General features: G+C 41.0%; 1 protein-coding gene across 4 annotated transcripts in view; it reads left to right on the top strand.

Annotated features, from left to right (window-relative positions):
* KCTD16 (potassium channel tetramerization domain containing 16) overlaps positions 1 to 19,529 on the top strand; it is a 305,143-nt gene that overhangs the window by 34,433 nt on the left and 251,181 nt on the right. For all 4 annotated transcript variants that reach the window (XM_032336306.1, XM_032336307.1, XM_032336308.1 and 1 more), the window contains one exon: positions 45 to 1,204. In XM_032336306.1, coding sequence (XP_032192197.1) covers positions 373 to 1,204 — 832 coding nt within the window. In that variant the 5' untranslated portion in view covers positions 45 to 372. The remainder of the gene's footprint in view (positions 1 to 44; positions 1,205 to 19,529) is intronic.

The raw sequence follows: 19,529 nt of genomic DNA, 5'->3' as shown, positions 1-19,529 counted from the left end.
CTCATGCTGGGCTTGAGGAAATAATTTTGTCTCTTTTCCCTCAGACAGACCTCGGAGTAACTGGGGACTTGGCCTGCCTTGCCTACCGAGCTTGGGACAGATCGGATGGAGATGAGTTGATTACATTCTGTGAAGTAATAGCTCACCACCAGCCAGGGTTGAAACTACTTTTGCAGCATCACTTCACCTGTGGACTCTTCTGAATTTTGCCTTCTTGGGGAAAAAAAAAAAAAAACTGGGGTAAGAGAAGGTCATTTTTAACAAGTTAGCTTCCTTCTCCCTCTTTGGCAAGTTGATGCAGAGGATAAGGCTGTGACTCCACTGGATTGCACCTTCAAATCACAATAGGAGAAGAGCAAGAAGAAAGGGACAATGGCTTTGAGTGGAAACTGTAGTCGTTATTATCCTCGAGAACAGGGGGCTGCAGTTCCCAACTCCTTCCCTGAGGTCGTGGAGCTGAATGTCGGGGGTCAAGTTTATTTCACCCGCCATTCCACATTAATAAGCATCCCTCATTCCCTCCTGTGGAAAATGTTTTCCCCAAAGAGAGACACGGCTAACGATCTAGCCAAGGACTCCAAAGGAAGGTTTTTCATTGACAGAGATGGATTCTTGTTCCGTTATATTCTGGACTATCTCAGGGACAGGCAGGTGGTCCTGCCTGATCACTTTCCAGAAAGGGGAAGACTGAAAAGGGAAGCGGAGTACTTCCAGCTCCCAGACTTGGTCAAACTCCTGACCCCTGATGATATCAAGCAAAGCCCAGACGAATTTTGCCACAGTGACTTCGAAGATGCCTCCCAAGGAAGCGACACGAGAATCTGCCCTCCTTCCTCAGTGCTCCCTGCGGACCGCAAATGGGGCTTCATTACTGTGGGCTACAGGGGGTCCTGCACCATGGGCAGAGAGGGGCAGGCAGATGCCAAGTTTCGGAGAGTTCCCCGGATTTTGGTTTGTGGAAGGATTTCCTTGGCAAAAGAGGTATTTGGTGAAACTTTGAATGAGAGCAGAGACCCTGACCGAGCCCCAGAAAGATACACCTCCAGATTTTATCTCAAATTCAAGCATCTGGAAAGGGCTTTTGATATGTTATCAGAGTGTGGATTCCACATGGTGGCCTGTAACTCCTCAGTGACAGCATCTTTTGTCAACCAGTATACAGATGACAAGATCTGGTCAAGCTACACTGAATATGTCTTCTACCGTAAGTACAAAGGGTTCTTTTGATTTTTCATCCGTATCAATTCTCTTTTACAGATGTTCAGTCAGTGTCTAAGGAATACTATTTGGGATTTTTTTTTTTTTTTTAACTCCTGAGTATAGGAGTTTAATAGCTAGAGTATTAGAGGTTCTAATTCAGGTCTCGCATCTTATCTAAGGCAACTTTTATCTGTTTTATCAGTGACATCAGAGAATATTCAAAGGCCTATGCAATTGATACTGGCTTAGGTAATATGGGGATTGGAGGCAGACATGCATGTCTGTTTGCCAGACGTCGAACTGTGAGGAGAAGATGATGGTCGGAATTTGCCTGCTGGTCCATGGGAGGTTGGCAGACTCGGAGTGGATGAGGCGGTGCTGTCCATTCTTTACTGTGAACTTCGGGATCTGTAAAGCTGTTTGCTGGAGACTTGCTTTCTTCAGGGGCGGTGAGAACACAAATGGCTTGCACAGAATGACGTGGTCTCGGCTAGATAGATGGCAGTATAGGCTGACAAAAGACCCCCAGGCTCCCCCACCGCATCTGAAATTTGCCTTTAAAGGCTTTACACATCTGCTGTTTGGTTCTTTAGCATTTTGTACTGAGACTTGAGTGGCACCACAGACTTAATTAAACTGAACTTCATCTAAGACCCATCCAAAAGTAACTAGATCTTTCAGAACTGTCAATCACAAGCAGAGATCCTCAGACACCTGAGGTGATAGAATTATGGACATAAAAGGAAACCAGAGGGGAAAAAAGGAGTGGAAACAATTGTTCTGGGGCGTTTTAAGTAGGCATTCCTTAGAGGTCAGTCCACTGGCTTAAATGACGACTTATGCGACAGATTAGTTTGTTTTATGAAATGGCATCTCTCTAAATAAACTATAAGCCATTGATCTCTGAAGGGAGAACAGTAAATCAGTCTGTAAAGTTTCGTGCTTGGTTTAACAGTGGATTTTCAATAGGGCCCGGGAGTTGGGTAAAGTGAATTGCATCAGAAATGTTTCCATGATAGCATTCAATTTCCTCTCTTCTTATTTTAAGGCAAATCCATAAATTTGGGGGATTAAAATGTCTAAGATTTTGTTAGGGACTGATGTTTGCCTGTGGTTGTGTTTCTTCATGTGGAGATGGTGCTGGGATCCGTGGTAAAGAGGCCGGTGGCAAGCTGGGTTGTTCTGTGCTGGGTTATCACCCCTTAGATTTTTTAGAAGTGGGGACACATAGATTGTGTGGACAGGACAGCCTGTGGAGAAAAATGAAGTCAACTATCAGTTCAGGAATGTCTTGTTGTGTAATAACAAGCATTATTTGATCCAACAACCCTATCAATGGCCTTTATCTATAATCTGCATCTTCCTTGATGCTGGAGCTTAGTCACCAGATTCTGCTTGCTTTTTTTCTTGGGTGTGGAGATAAGACTTGAGCTTTTTAGCCTTCTGTGAAGGAATCTGACATTATCTGTAATTCTGAAGAACAAATATCTGTTCCTAACTTTTTGGAAAGCTGCATCTTAGAGTTTAAATCTAGGTTTGTGATCTTTACTTTGTTCTCCAATTTTTAATATTTGAAAATAGCTTAAGAAGCTTTGGGCAAGTAAATCAAAACATACCAACCATAACCCCTGCCCCCCAAAAGGACCACATTAGATTTCTGTCACTTGCTCATCTAAATGAGACCCCAAACCTGAAATGTATTTGCCTGCTAGCTCAGTGACATTTGTGTGTTCATCAAAGTCTCATCCGTCTAACACTATGTCCTCTTTATATTGCTCTGAACAGGTTCTGCTCTGCTGATCATATAATTACTTCCTTCTTTGTTGGGTTGCTGAGAGGTTGCTGAGGAGCCCTTTGCTCTCCATCACTCATGGACAGGCTAGCACAAACACAATGCAACTTCATATTGCACAGCATGTATATTCTATGTGACATACTTCCCTTTGTATCTAACATTCAGAGCTAAGTATTAACTCTTCCTCTGTCTTAGGACCAATAAAACTGACAGCTGGCTTTCTAGGGTGCATACCAGCTTCTGTGCAGACGTTTAACCATAATTATTTAATTAGAAGCTGCCAACTGTGCCTATATAAGCATTAATTCATCAAGCTGTTGTGCTTGGGTTAATGGGCCGAAACTATGGGAGGTGCTCTAAAGCAGGGAGTTGACTCCGCACAGATGCTCTTCATCCAGCACTAGTCCTGCCCAGCCCCGCCTTGTGTTCCCAGCATGGAGCCCTGGGGTGCATTGTGCCAGCAGAGCACTTGGAACCATCACCTGCGAGATTGGAAGGGGCAGCATGTGTCCCCAGGAGCATCTGCAGATCCTTAAATTAAAAAATAAAAACAAAAGCAAAAAAAAAAAAAAAAAAAAAAAACCCAAAAAACCAACCAGCCAACCAGCCAACAAAAGAAGATGCTCTTCACAGAGAAACTCAACTTCCTCCTTGGTTGAAAAAAAATTATCTTGTATATACACACTACTTAGATCCAAGGCATTAACTCCAAGCAATCAGACTCTTCTAATAACCTGGGGATAATACAAAGTCATTTTGCCTGGATATGTATCACAGTAAAAAATGAACGGTGAGAAATGAATACATTGCATAGGGTGGTTGAGTCATGGGGAGAGACCCTTTTCTTTCCATTTGCCTAATTTTCATCAAAGTTTTCCAGAGGGAAATTGAAAGACCAAAATCTGTCTGTCAATCATTAACAGGTTAGATTCTTGCCTCACTTAATCTTTTGTTGTTGTTGAGAAAGAGAATGAGAGAGAGCAAGCATAAAAGGGGGAAGGTCACTGGGACAAGCAGATCCCCCTGCCCAGCAGGGAGCCCAATGTGGGACTAGATCCCTGGACTCCAGGATTGTGACCTGAGTTGAAGGTAGTCGCTCAACCAACTGGGCTACCCAGGCGCTTGCCTCATTTAATCTTAATGTAGACCTAGAATTGATGGTCACATCAGGTAGACTATTTAGTTAATATGGGAACTGTGAACAGTTGAAGTCAACAGGTGTTTCTATGTGTTTAAGAGGGTGATAAATGTGTTTGTCTACATTGATATGTAGAGATATGATATGATATGATATGGTATAAATATGATATATATAAATATGATATGTGAGATGCTATGCATTATGATTCACTTATCAGCAACCAGGAAAATATGACTGATGTAGTAACATAGAAAAGAAATACCTAAAAAAAAATAAAATGAAAGAAAGAAAGAAATATCTAGGGGTGCCTGGGTGGCTCAGTCGGTTAAGTGCCCAATACTTCATTTCAGCTCAGGTCCTGATCTCATGGTCACAGAATCAAGGGAGACCCACATCAGGCTCTGTACTCAGCAGGAGTCTGCTTGGATATTCTCTCCCTCTTTTCCTACCCCACCCCCACTCTCTTTCTCTCAAGTAAATAAATAAATTGTAAAAAAAAAAAAAAAATCTAGTTAGGATTGCCTCACAAGGCATTTTAGATATGTCCTTTGTCTTAATTTAAAACAATGAGAAGGTCCACTTTCTTCTCTACCACCCCACTAGCTAAATAATTACCTCTCATTTCTCTTCAAACATTATATAGAAAGCAGGATCATAAACATCAGAGAATGCCTTCTTGACTCACCTATAAATGTAATGGGAGTTGAGTAATTTGGAAAAGAGAAGTCCTGATTTTGAACCATTGATACTCAATGGCTATTCACACCACTTAGGAACAAAATCACAGGTGCATAGAAATAAATGAACCTGATGTTTAGAGCCACCTTCCAATGCCCGAGAGTGAGAAGATTGTTCTTGGTTTGAGACAACTACACACATTTTAAAAATCCTACTCATTAGTGAGTTACTTCAGACAAATGCCTGAAACACTCAAATTCAAAGGAATTTGCCTCTAATTTTACTGTGATAACATGACAAGTAGGGAGTTTAATTCATAGGATGCATACTCCCAAAACATACACTCTTGAGTTCTGTGAATTATAAGAGAGACACCAACTCATCACCTTGTCAACAAATTGCTGCTTGTCAGTGCATTTTAATCTTCTCTTTACTTCTCTTTACTTACTTAAATTTAAAGGTTGTTTCCACAAAACTCTGAATTGTTTTATTTACTGTTAATCTTCAAAATTAAGCTGCTAGTTATTTTACCACAAAAATGCGTTTATTTGGGAATAGTAGAAAAAATTGCAATTCAGGATAAGCAAGTTAATGCAAAACCATAGGCAAAACAAAAAACCAAGGAGAGAAATTCTCTTTTTTGTTGGACGGGGGTAGGGGGGTGAGGGGGTGGGAATTGAGCAGGGCTATTATAAACAAAAAGCCCATTGGAGTAAACTGGGAGTTTCCAGTACAGTGGCTTTTCATTGTCTCGGTTGTGACAGTCTGTTATTGGCTGGGCTGTTACTAGGGAAGAAGACCACCTTTTTCCTCCTGTGGGAGTAGTCAAGTGGTATGGACTTGTAAGATCTATCTCTTCCTGTTGGGTCTGCAGTTGATGACAAGTGGTAGGGTGTGAGAGTTTCCCCTTCTGGGATCTGGATTCTACTATGATGAGGTTTCCTTTTGAAAATTCTCATGGTATGCATGCAGTACTGCAGGGCTGTTAAATGAGGTGGGATGTTGGAGAAAAGTCAATCAGAAAGTGAGTTCTCAGAATTCAACTGCATGACGTTGTATTGGGAAGAGATCAGCAGTTGTGGCTGCTGTCATTAACTTCACCGGCACCGACTTTAGAAACTTCAGTAAGAGGGTGTGTTCTTAACAGGTAGACATGTAGCCATCCTGAAGTGATTCTAGCTCTTTTTCTACTGGTTATTTGAAAGATAGCAATGATAACTTTTATTTTTGTTGCTCATTGAGATACGATGTTGGTATGTGTAAAATGAAGCAGGAGAGCAATGTAGTCAAAACGGTGAAGGTTGGTCTTTGCCACCACTGACCTCTCTTCTTTCTGTGTTGGTTTTCCATCTTCTCCACCTTAGAGACTTTTCTCGTCCTGTTTTAGTCATTTCTGCTTTCTTGTTCTTTCTCTCCATTGTCAGTAAACATTCTCTTCTGCCATATATTAGAATACTTTCAAGGCATGGTATAGTTTTCTCAGGGGTTTTGGTACCTAAAAAACCTTTTGATAGTTGTAGATCAGGTGATTTAGTATCCCACAAAGAATGCTCTTAAGACATAAGGCTTCTTAATGTATAATTTAAAAATACAGCACAATTCAAATATAAGCCTTCATCATGAGGTTGAACTGAACCCATGCTTGGGTAGATATGAAATGGTAATACTCATAACAAAAGGCAGGTGTATAGATGTAATTTTTTTCTAATCTCTTTAAGGTTTTGTACTTTGAGCTTTGGTCTCAATATAGGAGTGATATAAGTATGCTAGTGAAATATTTTACTACAGTATTTTCATTTTCATGCCAAACAAGATATGTTGTTACCTGAGCCCAATCCCTTGTGTGATTCAGGTACTTTCTTTCTAGGTTTGTGGCATTACTGAGTGAATCTGGCAGCAAGAGCAGTGTCAGTGTGTGGGCAGAATGGGGAGGTCTCTGAGATTGCCCTTAAGTGCCTGAATATGTTAAAAAATATATATATAGACACCCGGATAGAGAAGACCATGTCCCTGATAGCCTCATGAGGTTTAGGTCTTATCAAAAAAAATTAGAAAATAAAATAGCTGAGAATATGTCACAAAAGTCCATTTGAAACCCCTCCAAGCACAAACAATGAAGAGGAATGATTGTGCACAGGAGAGAGTGTGCATCCAATACATAAAAGAAAGCTCTTCAGGAATGGATACATGGATGCTCAGTTTCTGCATCATGACTGTTGCTCTCTTTCTTTGTTTTTTTGCTATAGCTTTCCTCAAATAGTGCAGTTCTTGGCAAGTCAGTGAAAAAAACTTCATACAGAAATTTTCAAATGCATCCAAATGTAGACACCCAGTTCCAATAATTACAATTAACACTATAAGAGCAATCTTGTTTTATATATATTCCTACCTACTTCTCCTTCTGTCTGCACTACATTATTTTGAAGCAAATTTCAGACATCAATTATTTCATTCATCCACAAACAGTACTATATGTTTCTAAAATAAAATGGATTAAAATAAAATGCAACACAATACCATTATCAATAATTAGTAATTCTTTAGTATTATTTAATATCTATTGATGTTAAAACTTCTTTGATTTTGTTATAGTATTTTCTTCAAGTTGGCTTATTAAATCAAGATTCAGATAAGGTCTATTGGTTATCTTCGATTGCTGCTTCTTTTTTCATTTAAAAATTTAAAAAAAATATCGCATTTACCCCGTATGCAACAAAGGAGCAAAATGTCTATCTTAAATCTCTTTATTTTACTTTTTAAAAAAGATTTTATTTATTTATTTGACAGAAAGTGACACAGTGAGAGAGGAAATACAAGCAGGGGGAGTGGGAGAGGGAGAAACAGGCTTCCTGCTGAACGGGTAGCCTGTTGTGGGGCTTGAGCCCAGAACCCTGGGATCATGAACCAAGCCAAAAGCAGATGCTTAACGACTGAGCCACTCAGGTGCCACTCTTAATCTCTTTTTTTTTTTTAAATTTTTTTTTTATTTGACAGACAGAGATCACAGTAGGCAGAGAGGCAGGCAGAGAGAAAGGGGAAAGCAGGCTCCCCACTGAGCAGAGAGCCTGATGCGGGGCTCCATCCCAGGACCCTGGGATCATGACCTGAGCTGAAGGCAGAGGCTTAACCCATGAGCCACCCAGGTGCCCCTTAAATCTCTTTTAATCTCTCCTTCCCTCCCTCCTTTTCCCTTTCTCTTTCTCTCTCTTTCTTCCTCCCTTCCTTCCTTCCTTTTTTAAAGTCAATTTATTTGTTTGAGGAAACCAAATTGTTTGCCATGTTCAAAATTCAGCTTTCTGGGTTTTAGTGATCCATCTCTGTGATCTTTGGGATGTCATTAAAACATTTTCCCCCTGAACCCTGTATTTGTGAATTTGTTAGATCTTTATTCTAAATTCTAGAGACTCCATTGGATTCATGTGTAGTCTTTCTTTCTTTCTTTCTTTCTTTCTTTCTTTTTTTTTTAGATTTTATTTATTTATTTGACAGACAGAGATCGCAAGTAGGCAGACAGGCAGGCAGAGAGAGAGGAAGAAGCAGGCTCCCCACTGAGCAGAGAGTCCGATGCGGGGCTCCATCCCAGGACCCTGGGACAATGACCTGAGCTGAAGGCAGAGGCTTTAACCCACTAAGTCACCTAGGTACCCCTCATGTGTACTATTTCTGGCAAGAAATTTCTATACGTGATGGCAAGTCCATTTTTCTACATTATTGAGGCATAATAAATAGCATTATATTAGTTTGAAGTTTATAATATAATAATTCAACAATTCAATACATTACTGAGGGATCATCCTGATAAGTGTACTCTTAATCCCCTTTATCTAGTTCACCCAAGGCAAGTCCATTTTTAACTTTTAATTTGCAAAAGACAGTAAAAGAGACCCCTAATTTTCTTCCCAGTCATTCAAAAACTAACTGTTATTCCCTTGCTGTTCTTCTTCTTTTTAAAAAAGATTTATTTCTTTGAGAGAATGGACGGGTGGTGAGGAAGAGGGAGACAGAGTCTTAAGCAGACTCTGCTAAATACAGGGCCCAACACAGGGCTTGATCTCATGATCCTAGCACCAGGACCTGAGCCAAAGTCAAGAATTGGCTGCATCACCCTGGTGCCCCTCCCTTGCTATTCTTATCATTAAGATGGGCTAACATCCTGGGTGCAGTGAGCCTGCCAAGCGTCCTATAGACTGGGTCCTGTAGACTGGGAAGAAGAATCATTTGGGGTGGGGAAGTTCCCCTCCTGACTATTCAAATTTTATATTCTTGGATTCTTTCAGCTATGCTCAACTCCACTGACTAAACTCATCACCCGTATTTCCCAAACCTCCTGTCTTCTTGTGTTCCTTCTCACAGTAATTGGCATCATCAGTCACTCATTTCCCCAGGGAAGAAGGGAACCAAGGTGGCGTTCCTGACTCTTCCTTCTCCTCAACCTATGACAAATCCTACCTGTTCTTTATCTCTCTCAGTCCATCCATTTCTTTCCATCATCACTGATGCTGGTCTGGCCCAGACCACCTGCACTGCTTTTTGTTGCTATGGAACCCTGGGAGCATCCCAAGTGAAATCTGGAACCAGCTCTGTATCAGAGAGCAGGAAGAGACTGAAGGAAGAGGCAGGGCTCTCTAGATTGGTAGGTAGCAGGCTGAATAAGCAAGAGAATGTACTTATAAAACTTGTTTGGGGCAGCCACAAAACAGATTTCTGCATCCATCTGCCCAATTTTAGAAGTTTATATAGAGGCCTTAATGGAGTTCAGTGACCTAAACCATCCAGATGGTCTTGACACCATATCATTGTCACAAGGCTGTGTCCTTGGAGCAGCTTCTGGGAGCAGGGAAGGCAAGTGGAAAGCACATTCCAAACATAGGGGAGGGACTGAGGAGTCCCTGATTTGCCTCTGTCCAGCTCATGGGCCAAGCAGTGGCTATATCCTTTCGATCTCTCCTAAAACTTTTCTAGATTACTGCAGAGGAACTTAAATTGTTCTTCCTACCCCAAATTCAGCGTTATCCCCTTTGAATCTGTTCTCTCTATCACAAAATATGGCGAGATTTCTAAAACGTGAGCTTGACCATGTCACTCCTGCTTAAAGTTCTTCATTGCCTTACAACTACTCATAGAGTTAAATGCAAACTCCTTACCAGGAACCACAGTCCTTCATGCGATGACCTCTCTTTCTATCCCCAGAATCTTCTGTTGCCATCCTGCCCTTTGCATTTTGAATCTTAGCTATACTTGATTTCTTTCTGTTTCTGAATGCTGCTGTGTACTTGCTTCTTTGGTTTTGTGTGTGCTGTTCTCTCTGCCTGGAATTCTGCTTCCACCTACTTTGATGAACTAAATCTTCAGGTTCCAATCTAGAGATCACCTTTTCTGGGAAGCCTTTCCTAGCCCACTCTATCTGGTTAGGCACCCCTTATCTTTGACCCAGATGATTTTATTTTCCTTTACCCTGGCACAAATAATATTGTATTAAACTTGATTATTTAGCTGTCTCTTTTACATTATCTTTAAACTCTGTCAAGGTAGGAACTGTGTCTGTCATGTTCATCACAATATGTGGCACAGTATGTGAAATAGATGTAGTTAAATACTCTGTAATACTTTCCAGAAGAATGAGAAATAAGTGCCCACTGCAGAGTTTGATTATGGTCATAGAGACCACTGTCTTGCCTACACCATTTGCATTATCTCTTAACGGAAGAATGAGAGATCAGTGACGGAGTGATGGTGCCTTAAATAATAATAATAACAATTTTTCCAAATTTCCTTTGGGTGCTTTGGGCACTGGGATAAGTACTTTACATATAAATTGGAAATCTTACTGAAAGACTCTGTGCTCTTAGCACCTGCACCAAGATTTGAGCTCAAGGGGACTGAGAAAAACACTTAGCAGAAGCAGGACCCCGGTGCTCTCATTTTAGTTGGTTTTTGCTCCAAGCAGGAGCAAATCAAAGCTGGGCGCGGCCAGGGTTTGAGGAAAAGCCCAGGAAAGACTCAGGATTCAGAAAAGTGTTCCAAAATTGAGAAAGCAGCTCCAGGACGAAGAGAGCTCTACCAAAACACAAAGAATGCTAAGAGACCAACCAGGCTGTCTTAATTTTCCTCCGGCTAAAGTGTTCCAATTTCTCCTCCCTCCCTTCCCATAAATGTTAATGATTGCCCCTTCATGCCAGACACAGCAGAACGTGGTAGTGAAGGGCCTGGGTTTTGAGCTCCAGACTGCTTGAGTCTGAATCCCTAGCTTACTGAGATCACTGACAAATTATTTTACTTCTGTGCCTCATTTTCCTCAGCTGTAAAATGGAGGTGAGGACAACAGTCCTCATGCGGCTGCTCTGAGAGTCAAATGGGCCGCTATACGTCAAGTGCTTACGACAGTGCCTGGCGCCCAGTCTGCGCTGTGAACGTCTAGTTCATCACCAGGATGGCCGCAAATACTGGATGCAGGAGACACAGCTGCTCTCTTTAAATAGCTCGCCTGATACTTTCTGGCCCTCCCTTTGGACACTTTGCCCAGAAATGCACATCTAGAAATGTTTTTTTTCTTTTTTAAATTTACTTATTTTAGAGAGAGAGAGAGAGAGAGTGCACGAGCAGGAGGAAGAGCAGAGGGAGAGGGAGTATCCTGAAGCACATTCCCTGCTGAGTGCAGAGCCTAACATGGGGCTCCTGAGGTCCTGACCTGAGCCAAAATACAGAGTTGGACACTTAACCAAATGAGCCACCCAGGTAGCCCCAAACATATTTTTATTATTATTTGTTTAGTTGGTTAGTTAGTTAGAGAGAGAGAGAGAGAGAGAGAGCAGAAGCAGAGAGAGAAGCAGGCTTCCCACTGAGCAGGGAGCCCGATGTGGGACTCAATCCCGGGACGCTGGGATCATGACCAGAGCCAAAGGCAGCAGCTTAACCACTTCTTTACGTCCACCCCAAACTTATTTTCAAAAGGAAATTCAAGCCGTATGTTTTACTTGAATCTGAATATGCATAAAAGTAAACACCCCAAAGCCTTCAAATTCTACTGACTCTTTTCGTCCCGCCGGCTATTCCATTGTGGATGTCATTAATAGTGCCTTTCCCTCCATTTTGTTTTCAACTCGGGCTTTTCAGAACCTAGGATAACATGAGAGAGAACTGAAATTTAAGACTACAACTTAAATTATATACTCCATCACTGCAGAGTTAGAATAACCTTTTATGAATCTCAGCCTAGACAATATTCTCCTTCATGGTGGCGAATATGGTCATTGAGCATGCCACTGACAATAGGATCATTCAGATTGCTCCAAAAATGAAAACAAGACATTTTGCTCCACACTGTGAGTAGCTGCACTGTGTGGCGTTAAAAAGAAATCAGAGTGCTAATTCGGGCTGTTGCCATGTAACCTGCTCAAAAGCTGCCCATGGGAAGAAATTGATACTTTCCACTTTCATTCATCAGTCACGTTCCAAAGTAAAAAATTCTTACCACTTTCCCACCTCAATTTATACCGACCTTTTATTCTGAGTACACTTGATACAATGTGACTGTCCATTAATTACACTGGTGAAAATTAAGGCAACCCATTATACATAACTTGATGGGGTACTTAAGATGCCATCGGGCTGTTGTATATTGCATTTTAAACGATAGACTGTCCAGAGCAACAGTACTAGGCAACTAAATAGAGAAAAGGGGAGATTGGTTCTGGTAACGGTGACTTGAAGTGCCAATTTCAAGAAACTAAAGTATTTTAAGCCCAAAAGGAATCCTAACAGTATTTTCTAGTCAGTCATTTTTACCACACAGCAAGCAGGGATGATCTAACAGCAGTGAGATTTCCTGAACCTTGGTACAGGAAATGGAGAGGTGGTACAGGCTGCTTGCTCTAACTTCTTGGTCAAGACATCCTCTGCTACCCTCTTGTCAGCCATCAGCTGGTTAAGATTAGCCTATGGACTGTAATCTGGCATGTTTAAACTGTTACTCCTGCATTTTTAACAACATTAAAACAAAAGATTTTATCTATTTATTTGACAGAGACAGGCACAGTGAGAGAGGAAACACAAGCAGGGGGAGTGGGGGAGGGAAAACAGGTTTCCCACAGAGCAAGGAGCCTGACATTAGGCTTGATCCCAGGACCTTTGGGATCACCACCCAAGCTGAAGGCAGGTGTTTAACGACTAAGCCACCCAGGCATCCCTTTAAGTAACATTTCAAGGTAACATGACTGTTAGTCTGGCCCTTCAAACAAGGTCATTTAGACAAGTCATTTCTTTTTTTTTTAAAGATTATTTATTTATTTGACAGAGAGAAATCACAAGTAAGCAGAGAGGCAGGCAGAGAGAGAGAGGAGGAAGCAGGCTCCCTGCCGAGCAGAGAGCCCGATGAGGGACTCGATCCCTGGACCCTGAGATCATGACCTGAGCCGAAGGCAGCTGCTTAACCCACTGAGCCACCCAGGCGCCCCTAGACAAGTCATTTCTTAAGATTCATATTATTCTGATTGTCAAAGACACTGTAAAATATTTTCTCTTTATAAAAAATATTTTCTCTTTGACAATTACTAGGTTTTACTGATCAATGCTCTTCTAGTACTTTCCACTTTTATGGAAATTTCTATCATTTTGAATTTTTTCACTCCCCAGTAAAGGGGAGCCTGGAGCAGCAGAGACATTCTAGGGACTGGGATACGGGCAAGGGATATGGATGTTCATGGAGCAGAAGTATACAGTGAAAAACCATGTGGAGGCTTGAGACCTGGGGAAGTGTTGCAGTTCAGCAAATCCCCTAATCACAGAGGGAGAGCTGGTGCAGGAAGGAAAGCACATCAAGCCCTGGTTGGGAGTCATGGCTCGTTGTGTTACAGCGTAAACATTCAGTTATGTCAGGTGGAAAAACTTTCCTATGGGCATGCGCCTGCAAATGTGTCCTGCAAATGTGTCCTAGAATGCAAAAGAAAATAGGATTCAGTTCTCATTAATTTGCCTTTTAGCCAGTGATGTGAAGTGTCTTTTTTCTTTAAATAGAGGGATACCTGTGTGGAGCCGTACAATTTTGTTGAGCTGCATTGTAATAGAAAAGTGTTCATTTCTATTTGTGAAGAAAAGCATGCATTAAAAAATGAGCAGGGGCACCTGCGTGGCTCAGTCAGTTAAGCGTCTGACTCTTGATTTCAGCTCAGATCAGGATCTCAGGGTTCTGGAATCAAGCCCTGGGTCTGGGTCTGTCCTCAGCACAGAGTCTGCTTGTCCCTCTTCCTCTATGCTTCTCCCTGCTCATGTTCTCTCTCTCTCTCTTTCTCTCAAATAAATAAATAAATAAATAAATCATTAAAAAGTATTTAAAGTACAGGCTAGATTTCATTTTTAAAAAATGAGCAGTTTTCTTGGCTTTTCTGGGTAAAAAACTGTGGCTTGGAGCAGTAATGACTGGGGATATAATGTGTGATACTCTCAACATCATAAAGGCCCTTTTTAGTCATTCTGATGCTCAGTAATGTAAAATATTTGTTTGAAAAGATCTGATTTCTTCTCACTTACTGAGGGTCTGTTTTATATGAAGTACTACTCTTTGTTTTGGTAGGAATGTCCAATTGAGAGGGAAAATATCCTATCTGTATGCAGAGAACTGATATCCTGATTCATAACATCCTCACACTAATGATTTTCTAGTACTTTTCCCGAATGTGCTAGGGAAGTGATTCAGAATATGCACAGTCCCCACTGATTGGAAACTGCCGGCATGTCCAACCTTCTTTCATCACCATCCTTCCCCACACACAAGGCATGTAGTGATGTGTAATCTTGTTTTCTAACAGATCTTGACATCCACTCATCAGAATGGCCTTCATTAACAGGCAGCTTTAGGTCTAGCCTAAGTCACTTATACAAAATTCTGTTCTCTGTCCTCTGGCTGTGTGAGTAAATGGCAGGCACTGTGACTTTGCTATGCCCTTTGCTTTTGTGTGTTTTGGATTCCTAGACATCTCTTGGATGGTTGGCCTGTATAATTCTCCCCCAGAAATATTTACTGAACACCTACTATGCACCAGAGACTTCACACAGTTCCAGGGTTTCAGCTGTAAACAAAAAGCATATGGTCAATGCTCTTATGGAGCATATGGTTTAGGGAGAAATTAGACTAGTAAATGGGCAATTTTGATCAAGTATTATGAGGAAGAGTCAATGAATATGAAAATTGAGAAGGAGCTCCTAATCTAAACTTGGGGCATCAGAAAGTTAAACCAGAGCTTATTTTATTGCTTGGAGAGGAGAAAATGCTTAAATCTTTAATGCATTTGTTGACTTTAAGATACTAGCTGGCTGAGAGAGTCATAAAAATTATATCCTAGGATGGCTTAGCAGAACCTTAAGATCACTAGCAATCATTTCATTTCTCATTAGAGAAATTTCATTAGATTTTTTCCAATGATAGCTGTGTGAGTGATTTTAGTTAGTCCAGGAACCAATATCCTAAAAAACTCTTCAGTTCCCTTTTGTGTTCAAACCTTTGTCTTGGGAAAGTGTATGTGCAAAACCAGAAGCCAAATGCTAGCCTTGGCTGACTAACAATAGATTTTATTATTTCTTTTTTAAAGATTTTATTTATTTATTTGACAGACAGAGATCACAAGTAGGCAGAGAGATGGAGTGCGTGGGGTAGGCTGGGGAAGCAGGCTCCCTGCTGAGCGGAGAGCCTGATGTGGGGCTTAATCCCAGGACTCTGGGATCCTGACCTGAGCCGAAGGCAGAGGCTTTAACCCACTGAGCCACCCAGGCGCCCCTAACAATTGATTTTAAAGATACTTCACGATTATGTCCGTAATGTCCTTTTATAATGATTCTCAACGTGATATATGTCATTATTATTATTATTTTAACTTTACTGAGTTACCTTGTCTGTCTCATGTACAACTTAGTTTTAGTAACTACCACAGTGGGAACACATAAGAGGTGATCATAAGCGTTTGTCGAATGAATGAATATATTCATAACTGTCACATTTTTCAAGAAAGAGAATGTGAAATGTAAAGTGAAAAAGATTTGCTTCTGGTTTTACCTGACATTTACTTCTAACCATGGGTGCATTCTCTTAAGCAACAGTGAAAATGTGGTTGATAAACTGATGGTATCAGAACCATCTGGGTAAAAAACTTTGTTTTGTCACTTCCTAGCAGGGCATCTTTGGGCAAGTATCTTGGTTTTTTCATATCTCAGAACACTCAGCACTAAAAGGGGAACAAGGAAGTTTCTCTTTGCAGTATTGTGAGGGTGAAGCCATGGCCAGGCCATCTTATTAGCTTGTCTCATCAACAGCCAGGTACCTCATCTCTTGGCTCTTTTAGTTCATCTTACAAATAGATGTGATTGGACCTAGAAGAAGAAACTGAGAGAATATGGAGCCATTAGAACTGATCCTGCCGGCTCTCACAGCAAAAATCAAGCTGCTGCCCACTGGTTTCCCTCTGAACTATTACTACACACACTTCCTGACCTTGGGGGAAGGAACAACACATCACATCACACCCACTCTTCTAGTTCTCTCCATAAGCTCGCCTCCTCTGCCCCTCGAACACACTTGTCTGTCCATCCGCAGTGATCTATCACACTGGCTTTTGGACAATTCTTTCCACAGTCTGGTTTGTCCGCCGCCTGAAGAGGGTGTTTGTGTCATCTCCCCCAGAACACTTTTCCTTGAACTCCTTGACTTTCTGAGTCCTTCAATGAGGCATTAGTGGGTTTTCCTTGGAAAGACTTTCCATTACATCCCAGCCAAAGCACAAGAGGTCCTCCTTATTCTCTGTTCAGCACGGTGTTTCCAGCATAGCACTGTTCACACGTGTGATTCCATTTGGCTATAAGCTTCCTGGTGGCAGGAGTGCTTTTGTTTCCCTAGAGTCTAGTATAGTGTAGGCACTCGAAAAGTCATTTTTTCTCTATCCACTTCACCCCACCATGTAAAATTATGATAGTAAGATTCCCCGTAATGGTGAAGGCAACTGAATATATATATATATATATACATATATATATATATATATGTATATATATATATGTATGTGTGTGTGTGTGCGCACGTGTGCGTGCATGTGTGTGTGCTTGTGGTACATACATCACCTCTGACCAGTAGAGTAGAAATGAAGGAAAGTGAAAAAGCAGAAGGCCCTGAATGCAAACCCTGAGAGATTGGATAATGGAGACAAGAGTGGAAATTCACTCTGATGAGTTGTTTAGCCTCTCTAGTCCTCAGGTCCCTCGGCTTTGTGAAGGGTACAGGGAACTTGTTTGGCTGTCTCATAGGACACTGACAGTTGGGTAGTATGACTTTCGTAAAGAAGCTGTGTTGCTTGAATAGATTGCTATGAAGGCAGATTTTATCTTCGCTCGAGTGAACATCAGGAGGGTGTCTTAAGAAACAAGAGAGGAAATCTGCTCATTTGGAAAGTTGCTAAGGCATTTAGAAATGGTCAAAATATGCAAATGGATTTTAATGGCACTGCAGCAAGCACTCGCATTCTTATTGTCTGGAGTGGAGTAGCACGGAGTCAACATATGTGAGGTCTATTCTGATCTCCACTTGCGTCATGATCACAGATTTGTGGTGTGAAGGTACTGGCTCATGGATAAACACAAATCCCTTTTTGAAGCCCCATAAACTGTAATGCTGGATGGGAGCTTGAAGTGTATCTTTCACACCGGGGAGAGGACCCACTTCATTTATAAAATCAGAGCATCCTGAGAGATGCAGGATCTGATGATTCCGTGCTTGCATTTCCTCTCTTTGAATCCCCAGGCTTTAACTGAAGTCCTACGTTGCAGCCAACATAGAGAATCTCTTAGAGTGGCGTCATTCCGATTTAAGTGGGAGTTGGCGGTAAGACATTCTTCCGCATTCCATTCCCTTTTCTGCCTCTTGTTCTTCCTGGTGGCCCTTGAGGCAGTTCCAGGAAACCCAGGGCTCCATGTAGCTGCTTGAAAACCCTAACCTGGACATCGTAAACAAATGGTGACTTTTCTGTAAAATTTTCTTTTTACATATTTGGTCCGGTTCTTAGCAGTATATTTTCTACTTCTTTTATCTTCATTTGACTTATGTTTCATTCTCAGGACAAGTGTAAATGAAAGATGAACTGAAGAAAGGCACTCTTTAGAAAAAGTAAAGAGTAAAAATAAATTCATTTTACCTCTATCTTTGGTATATTTCAGAGAAAGAAAGATAACTACCTTTAATTAGCTACTTTAAATTTTTGTGCAACAACAGAAGTGATAGGAGTCACTGGTATTGAAAGAAGGCCTGGAAAATAGTTTTTACAACTTTATATGTGTTCTACCTAGGAAGTTTGCAATTGTTTTTTCTACTGTGAGTAAAGCCTAAAGTTAGTATATTATTCCATTAGATCAATGTAGTGTATATTTTCTCCATTGAGCTGAAGGGCCAATGGTAAGATCTCTGGTTGAAAAGGTGCTTTCTGTCCTGACATGGAAAATTAATTGTAAACAAAAATTCTATTTTGAGGGTGTTTGGAAATAATACCTCATACCAGCCATATTCTTCTGTATAAAAACAGCAGGAACACTTTCTTTTTTTACCATAGCTATATTTTCATATAGTTTATAGTCTGTGATTTGCCTTGGTAATTTGCTTCCCTTTATGGGAAAACAAGTTTTCTTCCAAACAACAAGATGCAATGTAATCAAATAATTGCTACCTTAATTTGCTGCTAAAGTCCTCTTGAGGAGAAAGAAAGAAAACACACATACCCAGTGACATGTATTTGAACTCTGCTGTGTCAAGTTCATGTCAAGTGTTTTCTCATTTAATCTTCTTGAAAACTCTACAGTAAGAAATTGGGGCTCTGAGAGGTTCAACTTCCTCAAGGTCACTGTTAGTGGCTGCTTCAGAACTTCTGTATAGGAAGACCAAGTAGTGTTAAGTTTGAGAGAAGTTCATTTGTTTATATCAAGAACAGGGGGAGGGTAGGCTGATGGAGATCAAGCATCGGTGATGAGGCTGAACCTTAACTTCTCTACCCCTCAGACCCAAGTTGCTGCTGCAGGATCTAATAATTGAGACAAGCAGAATGAAAACCCCAGTTGCCCTGACCCCGGTTCTCACACTCTTGACTGTCATGCTACCACAGAAGTACCAGATGGCAGTGCTATCTTTTTTGAAGAGCCCAAAGCAGCTCTTTAAGGGAACCATCTCCCCAGATTAAGTGAGGAACCCACGTACAGCCTCCAGGAGGGGGTGGGATGGCAGAAGGTGCTGGACAGGGATGTTTTCCCATTCTTTTCCCCCTTCAAATCTCAAGCCTTTAGAACATGATTTCCCTCATGATACAGCTTTAAAAAAATAAACCAGATTGGGCTGAAATCTGCAAATCTGTCCTCAGTTACCCACACAGAACTTCTGGGACACAATCTCTTCTCCCAGAGACTCCTACACAGCATTATTTTTAAGAACTTGATTTCCTAGGTACCACAAATATGAAGAGGCACAAGATTTCATAGTACAAAAAGATGTCAAAAACATTTGAAATGAAATAAGAAGGATTTATCCTTGTCCTCCTAAATACTTAAGCAAAAAAAAAAAAAAAGTATACATATACATGTATAAAATCCTTAAAAGTAAAAACCACAAAGGCATATCAGCAGGTTCTGGTTCTAGAATCGATAGCAAAACTGAGATGAGTGATGTAGTCATAAACGAGACCAGTCCAGGTGCCCTGA

This window comes from Mustela erminea, chromosome 3 (assembly GCF_009829155.1).
Source record: "Mustela erminea isolate mMusErm1 chromosome 3, mMusErm1.Pri, whole genome shotgun sequence".
NCBI lineage: Eukaryota > Metazoa > Chordata > Mammalia > Carnivora > Mustelidae > Mustela > Mustela erminea.
Note: the sequence above shows the minus strand (reverse complement) of the source record. Positions and strands in the feature narration are given on the sequence as shown.